We start from the raw sequence: 25,830 nt of genomic DNA, 5'->3' as shown, positions 1-25,830 counted from the left end.
TAGGTTTTTACCACTTGCCGCCCGCCCTATAGGCAATTGACGGTGGCAAAGTGGTTGCATAATCCTGATCGGACGTCATATGACGTGATCAGGATTATGAGCCGCTGCGCGCCCCCGGGGGCGCGCATCGCGCCGATCGTTGTTGCGGGGTGTCAGTCTGACACCCGGCAACTACGATCTCGGTAAAGAGTCTCCGACGGAGACTCTTTACCACGTGATCAGCCGTGTCCAATCACGGCTGATCACAGTGTAAATAGGAAGAGCCGGTGATCGGCTTTTCCTCACTCGCGTCTGTCAGACGTGAGTAGAGGAGAGCCGATCGGCTGCTCCTCTGACAGGGGGGGTCTATGCTGATCGATTATCAGCACAGCCCCCCCGAGGATGCCCACACTGGACCACCAGGGATGCCACCAGACCACCAGGGATGCCCAGCTAAAGGTAATCCTCCCTAGACCACCAGGGATGCCAGTCAGTGCCACAATGGATGCCAATCAGTGCCCATAATGGATGCCAATCAGTGCCCACAATGGGCATCACTGATTGGCATGCATTATTGTTTGGCACTGGTTGGCATCCATAAGTACAGTATAACACCAATGCCGCCTATGAGTGCCCACCTGTGCCGCCTATGAGTGCCCACCTGTGCCGCCTATCAGTGCCCATCCGTGCCTCCTATCAGTACCCACCCATGCCCATCTGTGCCGCATATCCATGCCCATCTGTGCCGCCCATCCATGCCAATCTGTGCCAGCTATCAGTGCCAATTTGTGCCACCTATCAGTGCCCATCTGTGTCGCCCATCAGTGCCACCCATCAGTGCCGCCTATCAGTGCCCATCAGTGCACCTATCAGTGCCACATATCAGTGTCCATCAATGCCACTTCATTGGTGCCACATCATTGGTGCCCATCAGTGCCGCCTTATCAGTGCCCATCAGTGTAGCCCCATCAGTGCCCATCAGTGTAGCCCCATCAGTGCCCATCAGTGAAGGAGAAAACGTACTTATTTACAAAGTTTTGAAACTGAAACAAAAAAAAAAACTATTTTTTTTTCTAAATTTTCGGTATATTTTTATTTGTAGCGCAAAAAATAAAAACCGTAGAGGTGATCAAATACCACCAAAAGAAAGCTCTATTTGTGGGAAAAAAAATGATAAAAATTTCATTTGGGTACAGTGTAGCATGACCGCGCAATTGTCATTCAAAGTGCGACAGCGCTGAAAGCTCAAAATTGGTCTGGGCAGGAAGGTGTTTAAGTGCCTGGTATTGAAGTGGTTAAAGTTCGCCTGCCATTGAAGTCAATGGGGCCGGCCACAAACGTTGCGGTTCGCAAACTATCGGCCGCGTTCGCGGTTCGCGAAACGTCCCGTCAGAAGTTTGTCCATCTCTGCTTACCGGTACAGCCTCTAAACAAAGCTAAATGGAAGGAACCCCTCTCTGGTGATCTAGGGTATGTTGCCCTCTCTCTGTGACCTGCACCTCTGTAATAAGTTCTCTATAAAATACATGGGATTCACTTTATATTAATGCACTAGGCACTTTATTTAATATTTATGTTTGTTAGAGCAACACCATTTATTGATTTTTATAAGTATATTGCAAACAACCCCCATTTATCATATGCCACCCATTTGAGTGGAGAGATTTGAATTTGGAGGAGTTCAAATTGTTTATGGACCTCACTATAAACATGGGGCTTACAAAAAAAAATTAAGGACATGCCTACAGGTCCACCAACTTCATTCACCACATGGCCATTTATTCTGCCTTAATGCCCAGGTCCCGATATAAGATGCGCTTCCTTCATTTCAGCGACAACACGCAGTGCCCTCCCTGAAATCATCCAAATTATGACAAATTATGTAAAATTCGCCCACTCATAATTTTTTCTCCCCCAAAGATTTGAAAAACTCTATGTCCCTGATCAGCATATATGTATGGATGAGTCCCTGGTACCCTTTTCAGGCCGGCTAGGAATAAAACAATATAGTCCTAGAAAAAGATATGGAGCAAAATTTTACAAGCTTTGTGAGAGAGTCACGGAATATCTTCATTAGCGTTCCTCATATATGAAGGAAGAGATTCCCAGCTCTACCCCCCTGAGTGCTCGGCCTACATGGGCACAACTGGAAAAATTGTATGGGACCTGGCATACCCACTGCTGTACAAAGGTTATCAGATATACCTGGATAACTATTATATGAGCCTGCCCTTTTTCAAACACCTATACCATGCAAAAACCTTGGCCTGCGGAACCCCCAGAAAGAACATGAAGGGCTTCCCGCAATCTATAGTTAACAAAAAACTGTAAGCAACAAAGTGCTGGTCTTGAGGTGGAAGGATAGCAGGAATGTACATGCTGTCCACCATACATGATGTTGAGGTTCAGAGAAGACGAGAAGAGAAGTCCCATTGAAAAAAACAACATGTGTCCATGAATATAATCTCTTCATGGGGGGGGGTCCTGTTTCTAGTACAAGAAAGTAGCATTTTATCTCATTCATTTGGCCATTTATAATGCATATATCTACACTAAATCCATGGAAAGCCCCACCACCTTGCTAAAATTCATCGAAGAAGTTGTCACATCCCTCATCTATCAACAAAGACCCCCCCCAGAAAACCTTCGCTCTGATGCTGTTAGCAAACTTCATGAGCGCCACTTTACGGACAACATTTCATCATCTGAAGCATGCTGATGATGCCAAAAAAGATCTTGCGTATGCAGCAAATGAGGATTTCGAAAACATACCAGCTATCATTGTCCCCAGTGTCCCTCCGAACCCAGCCTATGCATTGGAGAATGCTTCCGACTTAATCACAAATCCCTAACCTAAGTCCTTGATTGACCACGATAAGGCCACGATTGACCGCCTTTGTCCATCTTTTTCCTTCCGTTTACTCGCTATTTGGGAATTAATATTACTCCCGACCCTGCTTCCCTCTATTTGCCCAATTTTGACCCAACTGCATACTGATTTACTCTATTGGCACTCACTCACTTTAACCTGGTTTGGCCATTGCAGTGCCCTTAAGATGATAATTTTGCCCAGAAGTTTTTAGCGTCCACAGGCCCCTTCTATCCTGCTACTTCCCGTTTTCTTCATACGTGACAACTTTCAGGAGTTTGTATGGCCCCATCGGGAAACCTCGCAATTAGTTCCAACTTCTCCACCTTTCCAAACACCATGGTGGAGTTGGCCTCACAGATATATGGGCGGACTACAAGGCGGCCCATTTCACCAGGCTGATCGATTTGGATTGTCATGCTGATGCAAAACATTGGATGGCTATGGAGATGGAGGACTCATGCCGAACTGCAAAGAGCTGGCCATGGATCACTCTTTCGTTGCCAAAGGATCTAAGTAATCATCCCACTCTTTGTAGCACATTGAAGGTCTCTAGAAACATCTTTCTCAGCTCTTCAGTCTCTACGTCACCTTCTCCCATGATCCTTGTTCTGGGCAACCCGGAATTTGAGCCGGGCCTTCAGAATCCCCAATTTCAACACTTGGTGTCCAGTGGTCATCTCCACCTCTGGGACTTTATGGGGCCTGATGGTAAGCTCTCTTCCTCTGAACCCCCATTTGATTTCTGGAGTGGTCTCCAGCTCTGAAATTTCCTTTGTAAATGCTGATGCTCTCCTGATATTTTCTGTCAACTCATTGAATTGGAGACTATCTGTCACAGATGGGCACCAATCCGCCATAGTCTTTCTACCATATACGCAGCTCTGATTCAGCCAATGGTGGACTTCACCTCTCTCTAAATGGGAATCTGATTTGGCCCTGCAATTCACTGATTCACAAAAAAGAAAATTCTCCACTTTGCCCAGAAGTCTTCTATTGCCATAAAGGATCAGGAGACCAATTACAAGATCTTAACCTTTCTTAGATGGTACAGGGTCCCCCAACTCTGCATCACTTCTATCCTTAGATATCCAATACCTGCTGGTGATGTGGTACTGGACAGGGTACCATGCTACATATTTTTTGGAACTGCCCAAATATTACACAGTTTTGACAAGCAGTGGCTGAGACTAACACCTGACAAATGTTAATCTGTCAGGGAAACCAGCAGCATGCTTGCTGCACCTCACAGAACGACACATTAAAAAATATAAAGGCTTCCCTTATAATTCACTTGTTGAACGCAGCAAAGGTGTGTATTCCTTTGTGCTGGAGATCTGTGAAACTGCCTACAAAGTCTCTTTGGTTTTCTAAAATGAATGAAATTAGGGACATGGAGGACCTCACAGCTACCCTACATAACAGGGAAGAGATTGTTTGTGACACATGGGGGCTATGGCAATATTTTTTGTACAATGATGCTTATTTGCAGGTGGTCTCACAATCCACCTGAGCCCCCAGGGCCTGTGGTACTTTTTTTACCCTAGGCAAGATAGTCCGCTTTTTACTGGTTTCTTCCTTTACTTCTTCCATCTTTTGCTCCCTCTTTCCCATTTCTCTGCTCCTTCCCCCTATTTTCCTTATTCCCCTCCCATACCCTCTATGAAGTTTGGTAATATATTCCTTGCAGTTTTGATGGGTACCCAGTCACTATACTGTGTCCATTCAGTTGTATTCGGTCCTGTCTGGGTCATTTTGGCCTACAGGGCCTCTCTGAAGACCCCGGTCTTCTTTATTTAAATTTAAATATACTGTAGTTTGCTTTCTTATACTGCATTTCATGTGTATGTGTTGGAGGCTCTCACTTGCCACCTCTTTCTGAGACTTTCATGTTTTGCAATTTGTCATTTATTTGGCTCTCATTGATGCTATGCAGATCGTTTTGCATTATCACTGTTTTTGGCAAGTCTGTCAATTCATGTGACCTTTTTATGCACTATTTGTGACATGTTTGGAAATGCAACTTTTTGTTAAATAAAGGAATTACAATAAAAAATGAAATTTGAAGGGCCTTTAAAAATGATGGGTTGTCAGGAAATTAGATGTGTAAGGTGCAACTTGAATGTTGGGCCTCTGTATGTGGCCACGTGGTATCGCCATACTCAGGAAGAGTAGCAGAATCTATTTTGGGGTGCATTTTTTGCTATGTACATGCTATGTGTTAGAAATATTGTATAAATGGATAACTGTGTAAACAAAAAGAGTTTTCATTTTCTTTCCACATTTTCTGAAAACTTTTGGAAAAAAATGAACTGTTGAAAAGACCCATAATGCCTTATAGAATATACATTGGGGTGTTTTCTTTCCAAAATGGAGTCATTTTGTGGGCGTTTCCATTGTCCTGATGCTCTAGGGCCTTAAAAAATATGATAGGTTGTCAAGAATATATGTGTAATTTGTGCTCCTAGAATGCCTGGAGGGGCTGCTTGGATGTTGGACCTCTGTATGTGGCCAGGCTGTGTAAAAGTCTCACACATGTGGTATCGCCATACTCAGGAAGAGTAGCAGAATCTATTTTAGGGTGCAATTTTTGCATTGTACATGCTATGTGTTAGAAATATTGTATAAATGGACGACTTTGTGTAAAAAAAAAAAAAAATGTGTTTTTCTTTCCACATTCCTTACCATATTTTACTGAAAACTTGTGGAAAAAAATTAACTGTTCAAAATACTCATAATGCCTCATGGAATATACATTGGGGTGTTTTCTTTCCAAAATGGGGTCATTTTGTGGGCATTTCCATTGTCCTGGTGCTCCAGGGCCTTCAAAATGTGTGATAGGTCATCATGACATTAGATGTGTAATTTATGTCCCTAGAACACCTGATGGTGCTCCCTGCATGTTGGACCTCTGTATGTGGCTAGGCTGTGAAAAATTCTCACACATGTGGTATTGTCATACTCAGGAGTAGCAGCAGAATGTGTTTTGGAGTGTAGTAGCAAGTATGCATATGCAAGTATGCATATGCTGTGTAAGAGAATTAATCAACAAGATGTGAAATCATATATGCACAAAATGAATGTGATTATAGAAAGTTTGGGAGTAAAAGCGGATGATCTAAATAACAAAATGGAGGATGTCACTGATGCGCATAATGACCTGGTGGACCCGGTGGACTCCCATTTTGGGCAAATAGAAGAATTTAAACTTAGACTGAAAATGGCAGATATCGAGGACAGGTCCAGATGCAATAAAATTTAGAGGGATCCCCGAATCTGTCAAAAATACTGAATTGCATTTATATAAAAAAAAAAAAGATGTCTGACCTGCTACCAAAGATTCCACATCAGGAGTTGATAAGTGACAGGGCAAAGAGACTGCCGAAACCTCAGCATATATCAGAAAAGCTCCCAAGAGATGTTATTGCGCAAATTAATTTATCTGTCATATTAAAGACCTTGTGATCCAACATGTTCCATTACCTGATCCATATGCAGGCATTATTTTCTACTCCGACCTTTCGCAAGCAACTCTACTTGCATGGAAAAACCTGAATTCTAATACAAAGATTCTTCATAATCATAACATCAAGTATTGATGGGGCTTCCCCACCAAACTGATCGTCGATCGTAATGATATTTCCTACACCGTTCACTCATTGGACGATGATCTGAAGTTACTGGGACAATAGGGTTTAATCCCCATGAATGAAGATATCCCACAGGGGAAATCACTTACAACTTAAATCTCCCAAGAAGGGTAATTCAGCCATGTCTAATGCTTACTGACTCAAACAAGGCCAATGTATTATTTTCTATTGTGGCTAATATTGCCACACCCCCAGGCCTATCTGTTCTAAGGGAAACTTTTACCCCAAAAGGAAATGATTAATTTTCTCCAATAAAACAGTGCATATAGATGCACCCTAAAGTTGCTTGACAACCTAAGTTCTTATTCATTCTTATGTATTTTTATGTTTGGTTCTATTTTTGTTTTGGTACCTTATGTTAAAACAGGATTGTAATCTCACTGATATTTCCTAAAAGTATCGACATTTATTTCTTTAAGGAGAGTCTCTTTATTCAGGAACAATGTAATTATATAACACATTATGATGCAGTTACTACTTGTCATCAACGCCAAAACAAATGTCACAACTTTTCTCAACACCAATGGGCTAAATAGCCCTCATAAAAGGAAAGCACTCTGGACTGATGCTATTAGACTCAAGAGTGACATTTTATGTATACAAGAATCGCATTTTGCAAAACATAAAGCACATTTTCCCATTGGCTATTTCCACATATCTTTTGCTCTAATAACTTTGGAAAGAAGAAGGGAGTTATAACGGCAATTAAGGAATCAGTCTCATTCCAGCTGATAGACATTGTGATAGATAACCAAGGCCGGTGTTCTGACAAAAAGTGTCCGCCTATCGAATAGTGTCAGCCCCGTACTGCGCAGGCGCAGTGTTTGCACAGTATGGAGGACAAGGAGACTCCGAAAGTCTCCGAAGAAGAATGGCGCCTGCACACTGAGTCCAGGTTGAAGCCCCACCATCCAAGTAGACATACGGTTGCTCATAGTAACAGGGCCCCTTGCGGGCTCGCTTCGCTCACCATGCTTCGGGCACGGCCTCGCTTCGCTCGGCTATTTTCTATTCTAGCTCTGTGTCCACTTGGATGGTGGGGCTTGAACCTGGACTCACTGCACAGGCACCGTTTATCTTCGGAGATGTTCGGCTTCTCCTTGTCCTCCATACTGCGCAAGCGCAGTACAGGGCGGACACTATCTGATGGGGGATACTATTTGATACCTCACCGGTACATTATTCTGGTTGTTTCCATAGAGAATACTATCTATACGATAGCCAATATTTATGCTCCTAATACAAAAATTTATCATCAATATCCTGAAAAATGTAAAGAAGACACGGAAAGGTAATTTCATCATATGTGGGGACTTCAATACTCCAATGGATCCAAATTTAGATACTACTAAAAGAGACTGCACAAATAGATTGGGCCTGGGCAACATCTTTGCTGCAGAGGATTTGTATGACCCATGGAAATGTTTGCATACTACTGAAAAAGATTATACGTTTTTTTCCAACATACATGAACCTTATTCTAGAATTGATTTCTTCATTGCAGACAAATTACTCTTACAAAAAAATTCAGATGCACAAATTCATAATATTACTTGGTTGGATCACTCCCCAATCACTTTAACTATAGCGACAGGTCAACAAGGCCCTACATTCACCCTTTGGAAGAACAATACATTTCTTTTTTCTCAGGAAAGGTACATGTCTGAAAGGAAGAACAACATTTTTTGATCTGAATGATGATGGGTCTACCTCTACCACAAATACTGTATATGGTGTACTCAAGGCATTTGTTAGAGGTATACTCATCCAAATGGCATCTAGGGAAAAAAGGGAAAGGCTCAAACTTATTTTATACTCTCCTAAAGGACATATCTAATCTGGAAAAAGAACACAAAAAAATCTAATAATTCTAGCCTAACGCAAACACTCAATATTAAAAGGAATGAGCTTAGAACTGTACTATTGACCAAACATGATAAATTCCTCAAAAAGTTGCTTAATTAAAATTTACGCCAACATATTGACCAATCGCCTACTGGAAATCACCCCCTATTTGATCAATCCAGACCACGTGGGATTTGTTAAGGGTCGACAAGCCCCAGACGGCACAAGAAGGATGATCAATCTGCGGAAAATGCACGACGTCTTCTCTGATCAAGTATACAGGAAATGAACAAAACTCTGGACAGCCGCACTCCGGATTAGGTGAAAAATCAAAATGCCTTTATTTCTTCAAGTAAAAAAACTCCATATCACATGAAACATCACAGCAAAGGGAAAAAACATAGAACAAAATTGTTGACGCGTTTCACGCTAAAACCAGCGCTTACTCATAGCTAGCTTTTGTTCAAAATGAAAAACAAATATATACTATACAGGTGTCAACACATGATAGTAAAATCAAGGGTGGAAAGCAGTGACAGCTGATGAACTATTATTGTGAAGTCTCCACACATGTGTCTCCTGCACTTGATCATTTGGTGACCAAAAGTGTAAGAGTAAAAAGAAAAGAAAAAGAAAGAATAAGAAAAAAGAAAGAAAAAAGAAAAAAGAAGAGAAAAGAAAAGAAAAGGGGGGGGAGAAGAAAAAAGGGGGAGAAGAAAAAGAAGGAAAGAAAAGGGAGGAGGGGAAGAAAAAAGGGGGGAGGGGGGGAGAGGGGAAGGGGGGGTAAAAAAGGGGGGGAGGGGAGGATGAGAGAGAAGAAAAAATGGGAAAAGAAAAGAGAGAGAGGGGGGAGGGAAAGGGGAAGGGAAAAGAAAGAAAGGGGAAAAAAGGGGGAGGGGGAGGGGGAAGGAACAGGAAAAGTAAAATGGAAAGAAGAAAAAGAGACCCCTAGGTTTTTTTTCTTCCCCTCCTCCCTCCTTTTGACACCTGTATAGTATATATTTGTTTTTCATTTTGAACAAAAGCTAGCTATGAGTAAGCGCTGGTTTTAGCGTGAAACGCGTCAGGAATTTTGTTCTATGTTTTTTCCCTTTGCTGTGATGTTTCGTGTGATATGGAGTTTTTTTACTTGAAGGAAATAAAGGCATTTTCCTTTTTCACCTAATACGGAGTGCGGCTGTCCAGAGTTTTGTTCGTTTCCTGTATACTTGGTTTGTGCAATCAGCCTGCACCTGGAACCCCCACCTGTCTGGAGAGTTGGTAGTCTCCCGGTGACATAATTCTATTATTAACTGATCCCCAGAAATCCTTGCATATGGTACAATCAGTACTTGACTCCTTTACCAGAATTTCCTATTATAAAATTACAACAGTAAAAGTTTTGTCTTACCTATGAACATATCTACTGTATTCTATGTATTAAAATAAGAAGCCTAATTTGGAACGATAAAAAGTCAAGGGTAGCATTTTCTGTATTAACGTCCTCTAAAAACAAGGGGATATGAACTTACCTGATATGCAAAGCTATTACTATGCAACACTCTTAGATCAAATAAAATACTGGTTCACCCCAAATGACGATAAGCTTTGGCTGTCTATTGAAAGAGAACTCACCAAAAGCAATGATCTATTTGCTTTATCAATCTCATTATACAATGATCCCTAGGGTTATAATTCCTAAACTGATATCCATTAAAGCTACCGTTAGCGTGGAAAGCGATTGTCTCAAAATGTAATTCTTTAGGAAATTTACAAAAGATATACCACTTAGAACTTTTGAATATTGTAGCAGTCGTGTCTCATTGTACAATTGAATCAATCAAGCCTTCAACTTCTATGTACATCTCCATTCATAGCACAAAGCCACAATGAACAATAAATTAAATAAACTAAATCGCCTGAACATTTTTAGTCCAAATCAAGATTTTGAAATCCCATCTTTGGTTTGGAAGCACCTCACAAACAACAAACCTGGGAAACATAAAAGCATAGCTTTTTTCTACAAGGTGTTTTCTCAATATCCTAAATTTTTGAAAAATCATAATATGTGTAAATTGAAAAAAAGACAATTATTCTCAGATGAGTGTTGGTACAATGCTATGAGAATAAATCAAACTGCCACATACTGCTTGAAGCATTGGGACAACTCCCAAAAAATATTGAACAGATGGTATAGATGGTATATGGCTCCTTATAATTTAGCTAAAATTTATCCACTATGCTGGTGATGTAAGGACCAATTTGGGTCCTTATACCATATCTTATGGAGCTGCAAAAATGTGATCAGCTTCTGGAACTCAATCTCCTCTTTCATTGCCTCTCTTACAGGCAATTTATCGAAACTGCTACCAGCTACAGCACTCAACCTTGACATTTTTACACCTCAATACAGAACAATAGTGGCAAATATTCTTATAGCAGCAAGACTCACTATCACAAAAATGTGGAAATCAATTGAAGCCCCTAATCTAAGTGATGTCATTCTGAGATTAAACACCCAAGCATATTATAAACTGCTACTAGCTCTTAAGAATTACAATGTAATTTACTTTAGGAAACATTGGCACTTATATGGTATTTATATAAAGCTTCTAAAGTACTGAAATATCTGTTTATTCATGGCAGAGTGTTATCTAATAAACCAATTCTCATGATATAAATTGGATGGAATATTCTTGTTTGTTATATCAACTTATTATATCTATATATAGTGCATTTACTACTTATGTAACTAAGTCATAGTAAGTATCCTGTATACCTATTTGTTTTTTTTTCATTTAATGTATTTATTTGTTATTTTGTGTTTTTTTAAAAAAAATCAATAAAAAATCTTTTGAAAGTAAAAAAAAAAAAAAAAAAAAAAAAAAAATGAGAGGCTGTCAGTACATCAGGTGTAATCAATTTTCATTGATTTGCACCATAGGTTGTAGACTCTATAATTTTCACAAAGACCAAATAATACACACTGATTTGGGTTATTTTACCAAAGATATGTAGCAGTATACATTTTTGCAAAACAAACAGTAGTGGTTAAATGCCACCAAAAGAAAGCTCTATTTGTGTGAAAAAAAATATAACAATTTTGTTTGGGTACTGTGTAGCATGACTGAGTAAATGTCATTGAAAGTACAGTATGAGAGCACTGAAAGCTGAAAATTGATTTGGGCAGGAAGGGGGTATAAGTGCCCTGTATTGAAGTGGTTAAACAGTTTACCTCAAAAATTAATAACAGTGCAAATTAATAGATTATTATTATTTGTCTTTGGAAATGTCAGTTTCCATGGGTTGGATAGTATGGGAATTGATCTTTGTTTCTTTTTTTAATGCAACAAGACATGCATTTTACACAAAAGGGCTGTTCAAGAAAACACATAAACACTTATTTTGTATAGGCCATACTGGTCTATACACTTGGAAAACAGTTACCACGGCATTATTGAGTTAATACAATATCATATATACAGTGTACAATGAATAGTAAAAAATAACCTACTCATTTATTACTAATAGGATTGAACTATTTGCTGGCAACCACCTCATTAGCGTAGAGCTACACAGGGGAATTATAGTGGCTCTATCATGATACTAGAATAATAACTATGTGTGTCAACTGATTGCTAAACAGGCTCCCTAATCTCATATAGTCACAAGTTCCAAACATGCAACTGGTTTCTGCAAGACCTGCATTTATTTTACCAGCGACTACTTTGCATAGGGAAAATCCTGAACTTAGTAGTTCTGAAAAATCTAAAAAATATGACTAGTGTTCCACTTTATGTGAAAAGCCCACTGAAGCTGCATCAAGTGATGGTGTTGTCAATAACAACCTGTGATATTCCATATTTTTCCATGTCCAGGAAAATTTTTATTTTTTATCCTGCTTTAATAAGCAAGCCATACTGTATCTACTCCCCTATGTAAAACCTAGCTTAACAAAAATAATATAAAATCAGCTTTTTGTAAAACCCATTATGATAATTGTTTATAAGAGGTTTCCTACTTACCAAGAGCAAAAAGCGGTGCTTTAAGTTTTTATTAGGTTGAATACAACCATACTGAGGCCCTTCACTATATATAGTTCCAGTAGGGTCAAAGAAAGGTACATATCCGTCCTTCCCAGTGCAAAGATAGACCTTCTCCAGCTGCAGCTTGTACGCAGAATTGAGGTTCTGGTCAGGATTCCACAGTACTCTTCCATATAGTGTTTGCCCTACAATAATATATTATACATTGAAAATAAATAAAGACAGTGGTTTGCAAGTCGTTTAAGGCAAACTGAGAGTAATAGTATGAATCAGTGAAACCATGTAAGAAAATGATCACTAAATCAAAGGATAAAGGCAGCTGAATTTATAACCAACTCTCATCTTGGCCCTGATCTCTCCTACACTCCAAGGCAGGCATTCCAGTTAGGCATTCTTTTACTTTAAATGACTAACAGGGAAGATTAATAGGTAGAGGGGGTGGGACCAAGCTTGATTTACAGAAATAAATAAGATAGTTTAAGTTGCCTTTACCGCTGTCTCTCTGCATAAAAAGTTTGAAATGTTGCTCACTAACGATAGCCTCTATATATTGACCATTATATGACATGTCTAGGTTCCAGACAGGTTCACTTCATTTGGAATCATAAGCTACATCAGACTTCCTTTTCTGGGAAGACTTCCTCTCCACCAGCAGTAAACCCCTAAGCTAATCTGTCATACCAATGGGTTCAAATCAAACATGCCCTACTTAGAAATAAATGAAAATTGAAATATGTAACACATAAGGAAACTTTAACTGCTCTTCATGAGTGTAGGCTATATACCTCACGCTGTGCCTATATGGATAGCAAGATTTCCTATTTTTGCACTACGTAATTGATGGAGTACTGCATTTTCATTAAAGTTTGATTAATTAATCAAACTCACAAACTTGCTACATTCAGGAGTTTTGCTAACCAGTTCATTATGTATGTGGCTTGTGACGAACCACTTCTCAGTAAATGTCAAGATAATTGATTGTTGGATATTATATGCTGCATGCATTATTTTGCCTTGCATTGAGAATTTTTGATGAATCCTTCCAACAGCTGATCATGTCATTCTGCTAAAAGTTCTGTATAATCGCCTGCGTGTGTGGCTGAACTGGCTGAGATGTTTATCCTCTCCTTCACAGAGAGATGTTTAGTCGGAAGATTAGTGTACAAAAAGATAAATGCCTGATGTTGGCATCTTGGAGAATTGTTCCTTTGATTTCAACAAGATGACCTTGTTCACATGGGGCAATTACATGCATGTCCTGTTCAGGGCTGTGTTTTGCTGGCACAGGGATACACGTGTTGCATGCATCCCCATGCCAGCACCCTCACGAATGTCATATTGGGACACAGCAGCTATGTCTTTGCAGCTGCTGCATGTCAATAGACAAAAATGGGACTGCTGACATGGAAATACACAAAACGCCTGTGCTTCCCTGTGCCTGGCAAAACACAGCCCTGAATGGGACATGCATGTAATTGCCCCAGGTGAACGAGGCCTTACTGGATTTTTCGGATCTTGTTTATAGTTTTGATTATACTCATTTGGATCATTTTATTAATGTTGCACAGTGACATGTTAAACATACTACTCACAAAAACCATCGTTCCATATCAGACACTGTTACCTTTGGAAAAGGCCCCTTTATAGTCCATCTCAGCCAGGGACATTTCAGTCTTAGTTGGGTCCATCAAGAAGATCTTTTCATTGTTGCACAGTTGGAATTCTGTGTTTAATGAATATACTACCGGCACTGGACGATTCGTTTGCTGGAATGCAATGGGAATAAGAAACCTAAGGACACAAAATTTGAAAAGTATTGGTTATTTATGCATACAGTATTATATTTTCTTATTAGATCAGCTCAAAGTATAAATTATAACCAAATAGAAAGATTCAGTTTAAAACATTTTCTTCAAAACCCCCAACTTACACATTCCAAAACTACTTTAAAAGATACTTGTATCACATTTACGTGGCATACTGTATTTTTATAGCCAATTATATAATTAAGATCTAATCACATAAATGGTTCTACCCCTATTCTAACATGATCCACTGCAGGCCATGCTGCCTCTTTTTTGCCAGAATGATGTTAATCTGACATTAAAATCCACACTGAATTATGTGCACACAATCAGAGACAGTTAATGAACTGTGCACCAGAGGAATGAAAAAGGGAGAGGGAAATGTGAACCCATGATTTACAGCAAAGTTCCTTATGGGGATTTCAGCCCCAACTTTTTATTTTAATTCTGCAGTAAGGTTTAGAAAGCTTTGGCTGTCTTGAGCCTCAATGGGAAGCTTTCACTTTATTTTCTGTCACTAGTACCATACAGAAAATAAAATAAATATCTCCAGCAGATGGAAATACATTCATTTCCTCAACAGGGATGCAGAAAGTGGTAAAAAAAAAAAAAACCTAACAGGAAATTCTTAGTCCCAAACTAACCAAACCAGAATCTGACAGAATGAAGATTCCCAAATAAAAATGAACAAAGGGACAGACCTTGGACAATAGCTAGGAGAGGAATAGGTAAAGTAGCCATTTCTAAACAAAAAGAAAGAAAGTTTTATCGGCTGACCTATCTGCCAATAGTTCTATGTACAGAACAGTTAAGTGACCTGATGTGCAATTATCAAAGCAGTCCTACTGACTGATAACCAGGTTACTAAGATGTATTTAGGTAGCACAGAGCCAAACTAAGTTACAAGGGGATTTGTCTGGAAGCTGGAGTACATTTTTTACTCAGCTATACTCTTAAACAATAAAACATGAACTGTGGGTCAAATAGGCTTGCAGTTTCCAAAGTGAGGTTTTAAAGGGATGGAAAGCATTCTTGAATTCTGTCAATCACTGCACCCTCTGCAAAGTGCTCCCAAACTGCTGAATGCGGGAGCTCCCACCATTTCTGAACCTGATATTAAACCGTGCCTTTCCAAGTGGCACAATACTCCGGAAAATGCTAACCTATGAACGGGGCTCTACAGCTGTGTTATTACAATGCACTAACACACAGTGCTGCATACCGTTTTAAGAATATACGATTCTTCCAGTAATTTCTATAAGAGAATATTTAAGTAATTCAGATCTGACCTTTCAGGTGCATGGGCTGTGCAGGCCAGAGGTTTATCTCCAGGATCAATCCAAGGCTGGGTGGGCTGTACTGTGCAAGGGATGAGATAGATGGTATACTCCCCTGAGTAGTCCTTCCTGTAAAGAGAGGAAGGGTTAACAACATGTAACATACAGTTGTAGCTAATTTACATTATCTTATTGTTCTCACCTGCTATATGAGCTGGTTGCTCTCCACAACTGATATGGAGAGTCAAAAGTCTGAGCGCTCCACAAGTGCTGAAGGTCAAACTCAATGCCACCCAGATGATCAGGAGCAATAATACGAGATTTAATTTCTGGCAAGGTATGGTGCTCCATAACAAACTGACCTGTCAAAAAATGAAACATAATTTGCTAAGGATACGTGGATCTCAGTTGTGCAGAAAGTTTTGAAGAAAGAAGATTTTTACATTAGCAGGATCTTTATGCTTGAGACTTGTTAATAAATTGTCCAGTGCCCTTTGCTTGAGGTAGTAATGGCAGCATCAACCATAGAATTTAACAAAGGACTGGATGATTTTCTTACAACTAATGATATCCACAGTTATCCTTTAATCTTAACCACTTCCCGACCAGCGCATGACGATGTACGTCGACAGAATGACACGGGCAGGCATATTGGCATACAGGTACGTCCAATATTCAATGCCGCCCTGCCATCCGGAGCGCGCCGCTGGCGGCGCGCTCCCGCGCTGGTCGGGACCCCCGTGAGTCCGGTCGCGGGACCCGCGGACTCGATCGCCGCGGGCATCCCCGCGATTGTCTCACGGAGCGGCCGAATGGAGGAAATGCCGTGTAAACAGCATTTTTCCATTCTGCCTAGCAACTAGTGACGCTGATCTCTGCTCCATGTGACTGGAGCAGAGATCAGTGTTCACTAAATGAAAGCCCAACCCCCCCACAGTTAGTAACACACCCCTAGGAACACTTAACCCCTACACTGCCACCCACTGGTTAACCCCTTCATTGCCAGTGTCATTTACACAGGTATCACTGCATTTATATAGCAGTGATTATTGTAGAAGAATACGTATCGGCCTAAACTGAGGGAAAAAATGTTTTTTTATATATTTTTGGGGGATATTTATTATAACAAAAAGTAAAAAATAATGTGTTTTTTTCAAAATTGTCGCTCTATTTTTGTTTATAGCGCAAAAAATAAAAACCGCAGGGGTGATTAAATACCACCAAAAGAAAGCTCTATTTGTGGGAAAAAAAGGACGTCAGTTTTGTTTGGAAGCTACGTCGCACGACCGCGCAATTGTCAGTTAAAGCGACGCAGTGCCGAATCGCAAAAAGTGGTCTGGTCTTTGACCAGCAAAATGGTCCGGTCTGCAAGTGGTTAAAGGAAAATATGGGAATATTTTGATCCAGGTAATGTACCAGAACTTTCTCGGGAGTCAGGAAGATTTTTTCCCTGCATAGCAAAATTGACAACCACTGCCTAGGGGGCCTGTTTTAGCTTTCTCTGAACCAAAACTGTAATTAATTTATTGTAATGTTGTGTACATCCATCTAACTAAAAAATACTCTTAATCCTTTAAAGTCCACATTTTTAAATGAGTTAACGTGACTTCTGGAGCATGCATACTTTTATTAGTCCCATTCTAATGTTGGGATGTAAATTGAAAAGCAAATGCTGGGGAGGGGTAGAAGGGTATGACTGTGAGCAGACAGAATTGCTGGATTCATACCTTTCTTTACAAGTTTTAACGTGTTTTCATGTACATTATTAACGATGGTGCAGTTTTATTGTCCTCAACAAGCCCTATAATGCTCATCAAGGCATCACGTAGATATGAACTTGCACCATTTAAAACAATGTCCAACCTTTGCATGCACTGAGGTGCATTAAAACACGGGAAATAAAATACATAGGTGAAATGGACCTTAAGGTCAGTTTGTGTCAGTATGGAGAAGAGCAGACAATGAAGGCAGACACATTGAGGATGACTGATTAAAATGTTGGAAATCTTACCTAACTAAATTGGAGCTGTGTTCACTTTGCCTACCCAATCGCATGGAGATTAAATAAATATACAATAATTTGCTTTTCACATGATTAGATATTTAAAATGGATCTTCACTCTATTTGTTAGGTGAACATTCTCAATTAATTTAGTGAATCAGTCTCCTCTTGAAGGCACAACAAACCTGTGTTTTCTCATACATTCCCTAGTGCCCTGATTCTGCACACCATTGTATTTACAGGTCCTCGTCCCCTCTTTAGCTATAGGTATTGTGGAGAAATTCGTCTTCAAAGTTCTCACAGAAATGTTAAGCCGCATACACACGGGCGGACTGTCTGGCCAACTTAGTCCGTCGAAACACATTTCAGCGGACAGTCCGCTCGTGTGTGGGCTTCAGCGGACTTTTTCAGCGTGCAGTCTGGCGGACTAAGTATTTCGGAATTTCCGTAATATTGTCCGTCGTACTTTGGTTTCAGCAGACAATCCGCTCGTGAGTAGGCTAGTTCGACGGACTAAGTATGGCGCATGCTCAGAAAGGATTTACACGGCGAAAGGTTGCATTGCTGTGTATTGGACTTCCTATTTCTAGTCCCGTCGTACGTGCTGTACACGTCATCGCGCAAACTTTCGACGGACTGTTTGTGCATCCGTGTGTGGTCAAGTCCGTTCATTCGAAAGTAGAACGGACTGTCCGTCGGATTGTCTGACGGACTAAGTTGGCCATACAGTCCGCCCGTGTGTACGCGGCTTTAGTTTTTTTCCCCTATCACACCAGAATCTTAGAAGCCTGTCGGCCTTTAAATGTAATCATACACAAGGCATTTTTAAGCAGTTAGAAACCATAAACCAGCTTTTGGGTTTTTGTGGTGATCATTAAAAACCCATTACTTTACAGTACATGCAACTAGAGGTAAGCAAATGCTTGTTTTAAAGCTCTTTTGAAAGTGTTTAGAATATGTAAATAATTTAAAGTATAACTAAATTATAAACTAAAGAGTGGAGAGGGATTGGTACACATGTCATGTTTTTATTGATGTCTGTGCCCCCATTAGGGAGATTCACCCTCTCTATTTGTCCTGTTTATTGTTATCATTGAAAGTAAAAGTAAAAAAAACTTGCAATTTTTTGTTGTCTCCAGAATAGTAGAAGAGGTGACATTTTCCAGTGGGGACACTAGTCCAGGTGACCCTGGTGACAACCAGGGGTTCCCGGACTTTGAAAGGATTTTCTCTCACTTACTGTTTTAATTATGGGACAGGAAGTGATGAGAAATCTCCCCAGTCCCCAATGAGACACAGATGGTATTACCTTCCATTACTTTACCCAAAATGGAAAAAAAAAATGTAGCTTTAATTCTGCTTTAATGTCCATGGTCTGGGTATATTAATGTCGATAAAACATTTGAGCTTAGATGCTCAATTCACAAAGCTTTGACTAGAGGATTTTTATTTTTTTTTGTCTATATAAGAGAGAGACCAATAAAAGCTTATCAGATTTACTCTGACCAAACCACAGCACTGTCTGTGTCATTGTTTGTAATGAGTATATCTCCAGGCCTGTCGGTATAAGGGAAATCAGACTCCGGTCTAGAATAATTGAACCCCAACAACTGGTGTAGTCGGCAGGATGTTTGATTCGGTAAAGTATTCCTTGCTGTAATCAGACATTCAGTGTTATTTTTTTTATTGGTATACCTTTTATTTATAATGATCTTCCCAAGATCTCCTTTTCCTGAATCCTTCCCAAGGATTTTTTACAAGTTCTCTAAGAACGTTCTGTTTATGAGTCCTTCCCAAGGATTCTCTTTATAAGTTCTCTAAGAACCTTTGTTATTATAGTGATCCTTCCCAAGATCTCTTTTTCATGAATCCTTTCTATTTTTTTTAGATAACACTGAACGTCTGATTACTGCAAGGAATACTTTACAGAATCAAACGTCCTGCCAACTACGCCAGTAAGCTAATATAGCTAAGCTAATATTGTATTATCATCTTTTGTCTATATAAGAGAGAGACCAATAATAGCTTATCAGATTTACTCTGACCAAACCACAGCACTGTCTGTGTCATTGTTTGTAATGAGTATATCTCCAGGCCTGTCGGTATAAGATGAAGGGAAATCAGACTCCGGTCTAGAATAATTGAACCCCAACAATGAGATTTACATTAGTATGAGTGTTACCTCTGAATTTGGCATGAGTTTTAAACTCTATCACCAGACGCCCATCTTCACGAATATATATGCGAATGATCTGGAGCCTAGCGGACAGAACACTGTCTGTCTGTATACCTGTAAGGTAAAACAAATACTCATTATCAATATTTTACAGACTGGAAAATGTTATGATTTCTGCCAAGATCCCCAGTTCACTTTTTGGCACAGTAAACGGTTGAATTCAGTGATTTCCAATTATTCATTATTAATTTCCACACTGCTCTTTTCCAAAGTACAATCACTGCAAAAAAGAGGGTTTCCCCATGTCAGACCAGTGTGTTGCTGCCACATCCCTAATATTGGTAAATGAACATTCACAGAACATTTAGCAATATCTTCACAGTATTCAGCCTTCACTGCCAACAAATGGCAGCAAATTCAGGCAGACAAATGTGCTTGGATTTTCCCAGTACTTCTATAAAGACCCATGTGTGTATTATGAACACTATATTATACTTCTTTTTTCTCCAACCGGCTAAACACAAATACTGCTTTGCTAATAACCTAATTTGTGTTCTAAAATAGTCAACATCTATATTAATATTCCTTTATAGTGAGAATAAATCTTACCAGTTCTCCAGAGGACTGTGTCATAGAAGAAGGAGAATTCCATCTCTGTGTGGTGCTCCAGTGATGCCCATCCTCTGGGTGCAGTCACATATATATACGATACGTAGAGCGGTACATGAACAGTTAAAAAGGACTGAGCCGAGTCTCTCACCTTTAAAGGGTTAGGAATAAAGATAATTGTTGCATTAAACATACAATATTCTAATGTTACAACTTATTTGTGACAGGGGTTAGCAGAGTAGCAGAAGGAAAGTGCAAATTCATATTGTTTAGTTCCATATCATCTTAGCATTACAAAAACTTAAGAAACTACTCCTAAAACCATACTTAATTGTATTGCCTAGGGTCGTAGCATAAATGTTAATGTGGACACAACATCAGATTTATATATTTTTAAATTTAAGTGCATTCTAATTAATGTGTAAGGGCCTGTTTATATGTTTACGTTGCATTGTGTTAGCATATGTTACACTGATGTGTTGTGTTAGGGCACCCTATTACTTTGAATAGGATTCCAATGAACCATAATGCATTCAAAATAAATGATAGCACAAAGTGCACATGTACTGCCGCCCTTTGCACATTTTACCATGCTTTACTGCAATGCTGAGGTGTGAATGGGCCATTAGTAAATTACTTGATGGTAGTTACTGCCTATCAATCCATAATGTAGTACATTTCACTGGGTGCAGAGCCCCTCCACCACACACACACCCTCTGTGGCTACATAAACCCATTCATAGAGGCACTCCCCATCTTAAACTGAGCAGTACAATCACATTTAACCTGTTTAAAATATATAAAGCATAAACTGGGCAGTGGTAGGTGGAGGAACCCCACTAACATTCCAAACCTGAACAAAAACAAGACTTTTCACTAGGAAGACATCAGAAATAATATCTTTTAACCTCCTCGCGCCCGCCCTATGGCCGAATGACGGCCGTAGAGCAGGCGCATTCGTCCGGGCGGTCGTCCCTGGACGGCCCGATGTTTACTTCCGCAATGCGCGCCCCCGCGGGCGCGCATCGCGGAAGCTCTGTGTTCGCCGTGTCCCCCGGGGACAGGCAAACACAGATCGCTGTAAACGGCCAATCACAGCGGCCGTTTACAGCGTGATCGGCGTGTCCAATGGGAGATGATCTCATATGTAAACATATGAGATCATCTCTCGGCGCCGCTCTCCTTCCTCGCACAGACGTGCGAGGAGGGGAGAGGGGAGAGATGAACGGCTGCAGCGGCAGCCGTTCTGCCTGTGGGGGGAAAAAAAAAAAGTAAAAAAAATAAAATAAAGTGCCATCCGCCCCCAGCAGTGCCATCCGCCCCAATGCCATCTGCCCCAATGCCATCTGCCCCAGTGCCATCTGCCCCAATGCCATCTGCCCCAGTGCCATCTGCCCCAGTGCCATCCGCCCCAGTGCCATCCGTCCCAGTGCCATCCACCCCAGTGCTACCTGCCCCCAGTGCCATCCACCCCAGTGCTACCTGCCCCCAGTGCCATCCACCCCAGTGCTACCTGCCCCCAGTGCTACCTGCCCCCAGTGCCCCCTGCCCCCTGCCCCCAGTGCCACCTGCCCCCAGTGCCACCTGCCCCCAGTGCCACGTGTCGTCAGTGCCACGTGTCGTCAGTGCCACGTGTCGTCAGTGCCACATAGTGCCATCCGTCATCAGTGCCACGTATCAGTGCCATTTGTCATCAGTGCCACGTATCAGTGCCATTTGTCATCAGTGCCACCTGTCAGTGTCACGTGCCATCTGTTGTCAGTGTCACGTGTCATCAATGCCACTTATCAGTGCCATCTGTCATCAGTGTCACGCGTCATCGGTGCCATGTATTAGTGCCATCTGTCATCGGTGGCACATATTAGTGCCACATATTAGTGCCATCTGTCATCAGTGCCACGTTTCAGTGCCACGTATTAGTGCCACGTGTCATCAGTGCCACGTATAAGTGCCACCCGTCATCAGTGCCACATATTAGTGCCATCTGTCATCAGTGCCACATATTAGTGCCATCTGTCAGTGCCACCTGTCATCAGTGCCACGTATAAGTGCCATCATTGCCACGTATCAGTGCCATCTGTCATCAGTGTCACGTGTCATTGTCCTGGTATTTCAAAAGTGTAATAAATAGTCAACAAGTTAGATGTGTAATTTATGTTCCTAGAACACATGATGGCGCTACCTGCATGTTGGGCCTCTCTATGTGGCCAGGCTGTGAAAAAGTCACACACATGTGGTATTGTAATACTCAGGAGGAGTAGCAGAATTTTTTGGGGGGTGTCATTTGTGGTATACACATGCCACGTGAGAGAAATAACCTATTACAATGACAATTTTGTGGAGAAAAAAAAAAAATGAAAAATCTTAATTTTGCAAAGAATTGTGGGAAAAAAATGACAACATCAAAAAGCTCACTATACCTCTTACTAAATACCTTGGAATGTCTACTTTCCAAAAAGGGGTCATTTGGGGGGTATTTGTACTTTCCTGACTTGTTCGGGTCACAAGAAGCGAGATAGGCCACCAGTACATCAGATGTGATCAATTTTGTGCGATTCGCACCACAGCTTGTAGACTCTCTAACTTTCACAAAGACCAAATAATATCCACTAATTTGGGTTATTTTTACCAAAGACATGTAGCAGTATAAATTGTGACCAAAATTTATGAAGAAAAATTAATAATTTGCATAATTCTGTCACAGAAACAAAGAAATATGCGTTTTTTTTCCAAATTTTCGGTCTTTTTTCATTTATAGCGCAAAAAATAAAAACCCCAGAGGTGATAAAATACCACCAAAAGAAAGCTCTATTTGTGGGAAAAAAAGGACAAAAAATTAATTTGGGTACAGTGTTGCATGACTGAGTAATTGTCATTCAAAGTGTGAGAGCACCGAAAGCTGAAAATTGGTCTGGGCAGGAAGGTGTTTAAGTGCCCTGTAAGCAAGTGGTTAATATATGCTTGCTTTTCTGGAAACACTGTGCATTCCTAGTTTATACTGCTGTACATACGTACAATAATACGACAGAACAGTACCTGAAAGTCAGCTGTTACAGCACCACCACAGACGTCAATAAGTTCAGTCATGTCATAATATGCATCAAAGGTCCAAATGCAGCTCTTCAGGTTCAGGTGTTTGTACAGTTGCACAGTCTTCGGCTCTCTCACATTAGGGTCAAACTGGTATGGTCGGTCATAACCAGGACCCACAGCGATGCTGTCATATGTCACCTCATCTAAGAATCCTGCCTCTGAAAACATAAAAAACAATAATGCATCAAATATAAAAGCTTTGCTACCTGTTATTATTGACTCATTCATATACGGTAAGTATGGCAAAGTATTAATCATGCTATATGTAGAAATGATGGCAGAGAATATAATCTACTTATACTACTTAATATTTATTTAGAACCCGTGCAAAGGTACCTGACAAAAATGGCATACTAAGTGATAAAAAAACATTTTTGACTATGAATTACTGTATATAGTTGACTGTGGTAGACTGTCACAAAGATGAGGCTAACATAACCATGGTTTAGTTCACACAAAGGGAGGTCACAGGGTATTTAACAGAGTGAGAAACAAACACATTGTATTTGATACGGGACCTGAATATCTCAACATTGCCTTAATAGGGACACATTTATTAGTACAATAAAAATTTGATGTGTGTCACAACTTAGGACACAGGAGAGCATATCCTAGACAGTTTTGTCCTTCTGAAAAAAAAAAAAATGGTTGTGGTCTTCTGGACAAGCACATTACAAACTGTATCTGCTTTTCTCCTGTCTAGTACTTCTGGAGTGGAAGGGACTGTTTTCACCCACATTACTAGTTTACTAGCGCACCTTCAGTCATTTTTTTCAATTTTCCATCAATTAAATCCTCTGCCCTTGTTGTTTTAACTTTAGATAGTAAAACACTTTTTTCTACCAGTAAATACCTTATACAGCCCACTTCCTGTTTATTGTCTGGTAAAAAGCCTAGGCTTATGACATCATGCACAGCTCTCTCTCACAAGAGTTTTCCAGGAAGGGAGGGGAGATAAGTCATAAGAGGGCCAATGAGCGCTGAAGGGCTGGAGGTGTGCCTCTGTGTAATTCCAAAAAGTGAACAGGCACCAGTGGTTGCAGCCAGACTTATTAGAGGGAGACAGTATATATAAAATAATATGCAAAGTGGTTGGAGGGATGCTTAACAGGACTTGTATTCATAGACCATGGATTATATGCAGGCTACCTTGGGGTAATTGGAGACTGCCAAAAACCTGCCAGGGCCATCTCTAGTGTCTACGCATATAGCCCACTCACCCGGCAAGTTTTTTTTAGCAAGCAAAGTTTTTTAGTAAGCAAACAGAAGTAATCAAAGACACAGATGTGGGGTGTGGGGGGGGTGTGGGGGGGGGGGGCTGTGCCCTGTACTGTGCTGCAAGATGATGCATTTACAGGTACAACAGGAAACAGAACTGCCAACAGGCCCATAGGAAAACAAGGGTAAGAACCCAAATACAAGAACAGAGTAAAACTTGGAGAATGTGTAAACAGAGGACTAGGTGGCAGCCTTGCAAATCTGGGATATAAATACTTGATGTTGAAAAGCCTAAGGGACACCAACAGTCCTGGTGGAATGGGCTCTGATTGAGTGGGGAGGAACCCTTTCTCTAAGAATGTTGGCCCGGGCAACACGTTGCCTGATTCACATGGCAATGGTGTAGCAGAAAGCATGATGCCCTCTCCGAGATTCTACAGGCAGAACAAAAGGGGACTCAGTTTTGTTAAGAAACAGCATGGTTGCTAGGTAGATGACAGCCCTGGCAACATCCAGGCACTGAGTTTCCTTAACATGTTTTAGGGGCAAGACAAAGGGAAGGAAGAACAATGTCCTAATAGAGGTGTAAAGAAAAGCCCAAATTATTAGAAAGGAAGGTTTTGGTCTCAAACCACCTTGTCCTTGTGCAAACATAAAAGACCATTCCGAATTCCAAATTCCATGTTCTGTATTCTGAATTCCAAATTCCTTGTTCCGAGTTCCAAATTCTGTGTTCCAAATTCTAAATTCCGTGTTCCAAATTCCATGTTCTGAATTCCATGTTCTGAATTCTAAATTCCGTGTTCCAAATTCTATGTTTCGAATTCCTAATTTCCGTGTTCCGAATGCCAAGTTCTGTGTTCCGAATTCTAAATTCCGTGTTCCGAATTCCAAATTCCATGTTTGGAATTCCAAATTCCGCGTTCCAAGTTCCAAATTCTGTGTTCCAAGTTAAAAATTCTGTGTTAAGAGTTCCAAATTCCGTGTTCCAAGTTCCAAAATCCATGTTCCGAATTCCACTTTCGGAGTTCCAAATTCTGTGTTTCAAATTCTGAATTCCATATTCTGTTTTCCGAATTCCATGTTCTGAATTCCAAATTCCCTGTTCCAAATTCATAATTCTGTGTTCCGAATCCCAAATTCCGTGTTTTGAATCTCAAATTCCGAGTTCCAAGTTCCATTTTCCAAATTCTGTGTTCTGTGTTGCAAATTCCTAGTTTTGTTGTCCGAATTCCGTGTTCTGACTTCTGAATTCCAAATTCTGCGTTCCAAATGCCAAATT

General features: G+C 40.5%; 1 protein-coding gene across 1 annotated transcript in view; it reads right to left on the bottom strand.

The window, feature by feature from the left end:
* FRAS1 (Fraser extracellular matrix complex subunit 1) overlaps window positions 1–25,830 on the bottom strand; it is a 708,831-nt gene that overhangs the window by 10,389 nt on the left and 672,612 nt on the right. The window contains exons 66-72 of the mRNA XM_077476089.1: window positions 23,274–23,488; window positions 20,238–20,388; window positions 19,635–19,742; window positions 15,653–15,812; window positions 15,463–15,579; window positions 13,993–14,159; window positions 12,348–12,553 (exon numbers count right to left, since the gene is read on the bottom strand). Of these exons, the coding sequence (XP_077332215.1) occupies window positions 12,348–12,553; window positions 13,993–14,159; window positions 15,463–15,579; window positions 15,653–15,812; window positions 19,635–19,742; window positions 20,238–20,388; window positions 23,274–23,488 (1,124 nt within the window). The remainder of the gene's footprint in view (window positions 1–12,347; window positions 12,554–13,992; window positions 14,160–15,462; window positions 15,580–15,652; window positions 15,813–19,634; window positions 19,743–20,237; window positions 20,389–23,273; window positions 23,489–25,830) is intronic.

This window comes from Lithobates pipiens, unplaced genomic scaffold (assembly GCF_037356315.1).
Source record: "Lithobates pipiens isolate NorthernLeopardFrog02 unplaced genomic scaffold, aLitPip1_a1.2 Scaffold_13, whole genome shotgun sequence".
NCBI lineage: Eukaryota > Metazoa > Chordata > Amphibia > Anura > Ranidae > Lithobates > Lithobates pipiens.
Note: the sequence above shows the minus strand (reverse complement) of the source record. Positions and strands in the feature narration are given on the sequence as shown.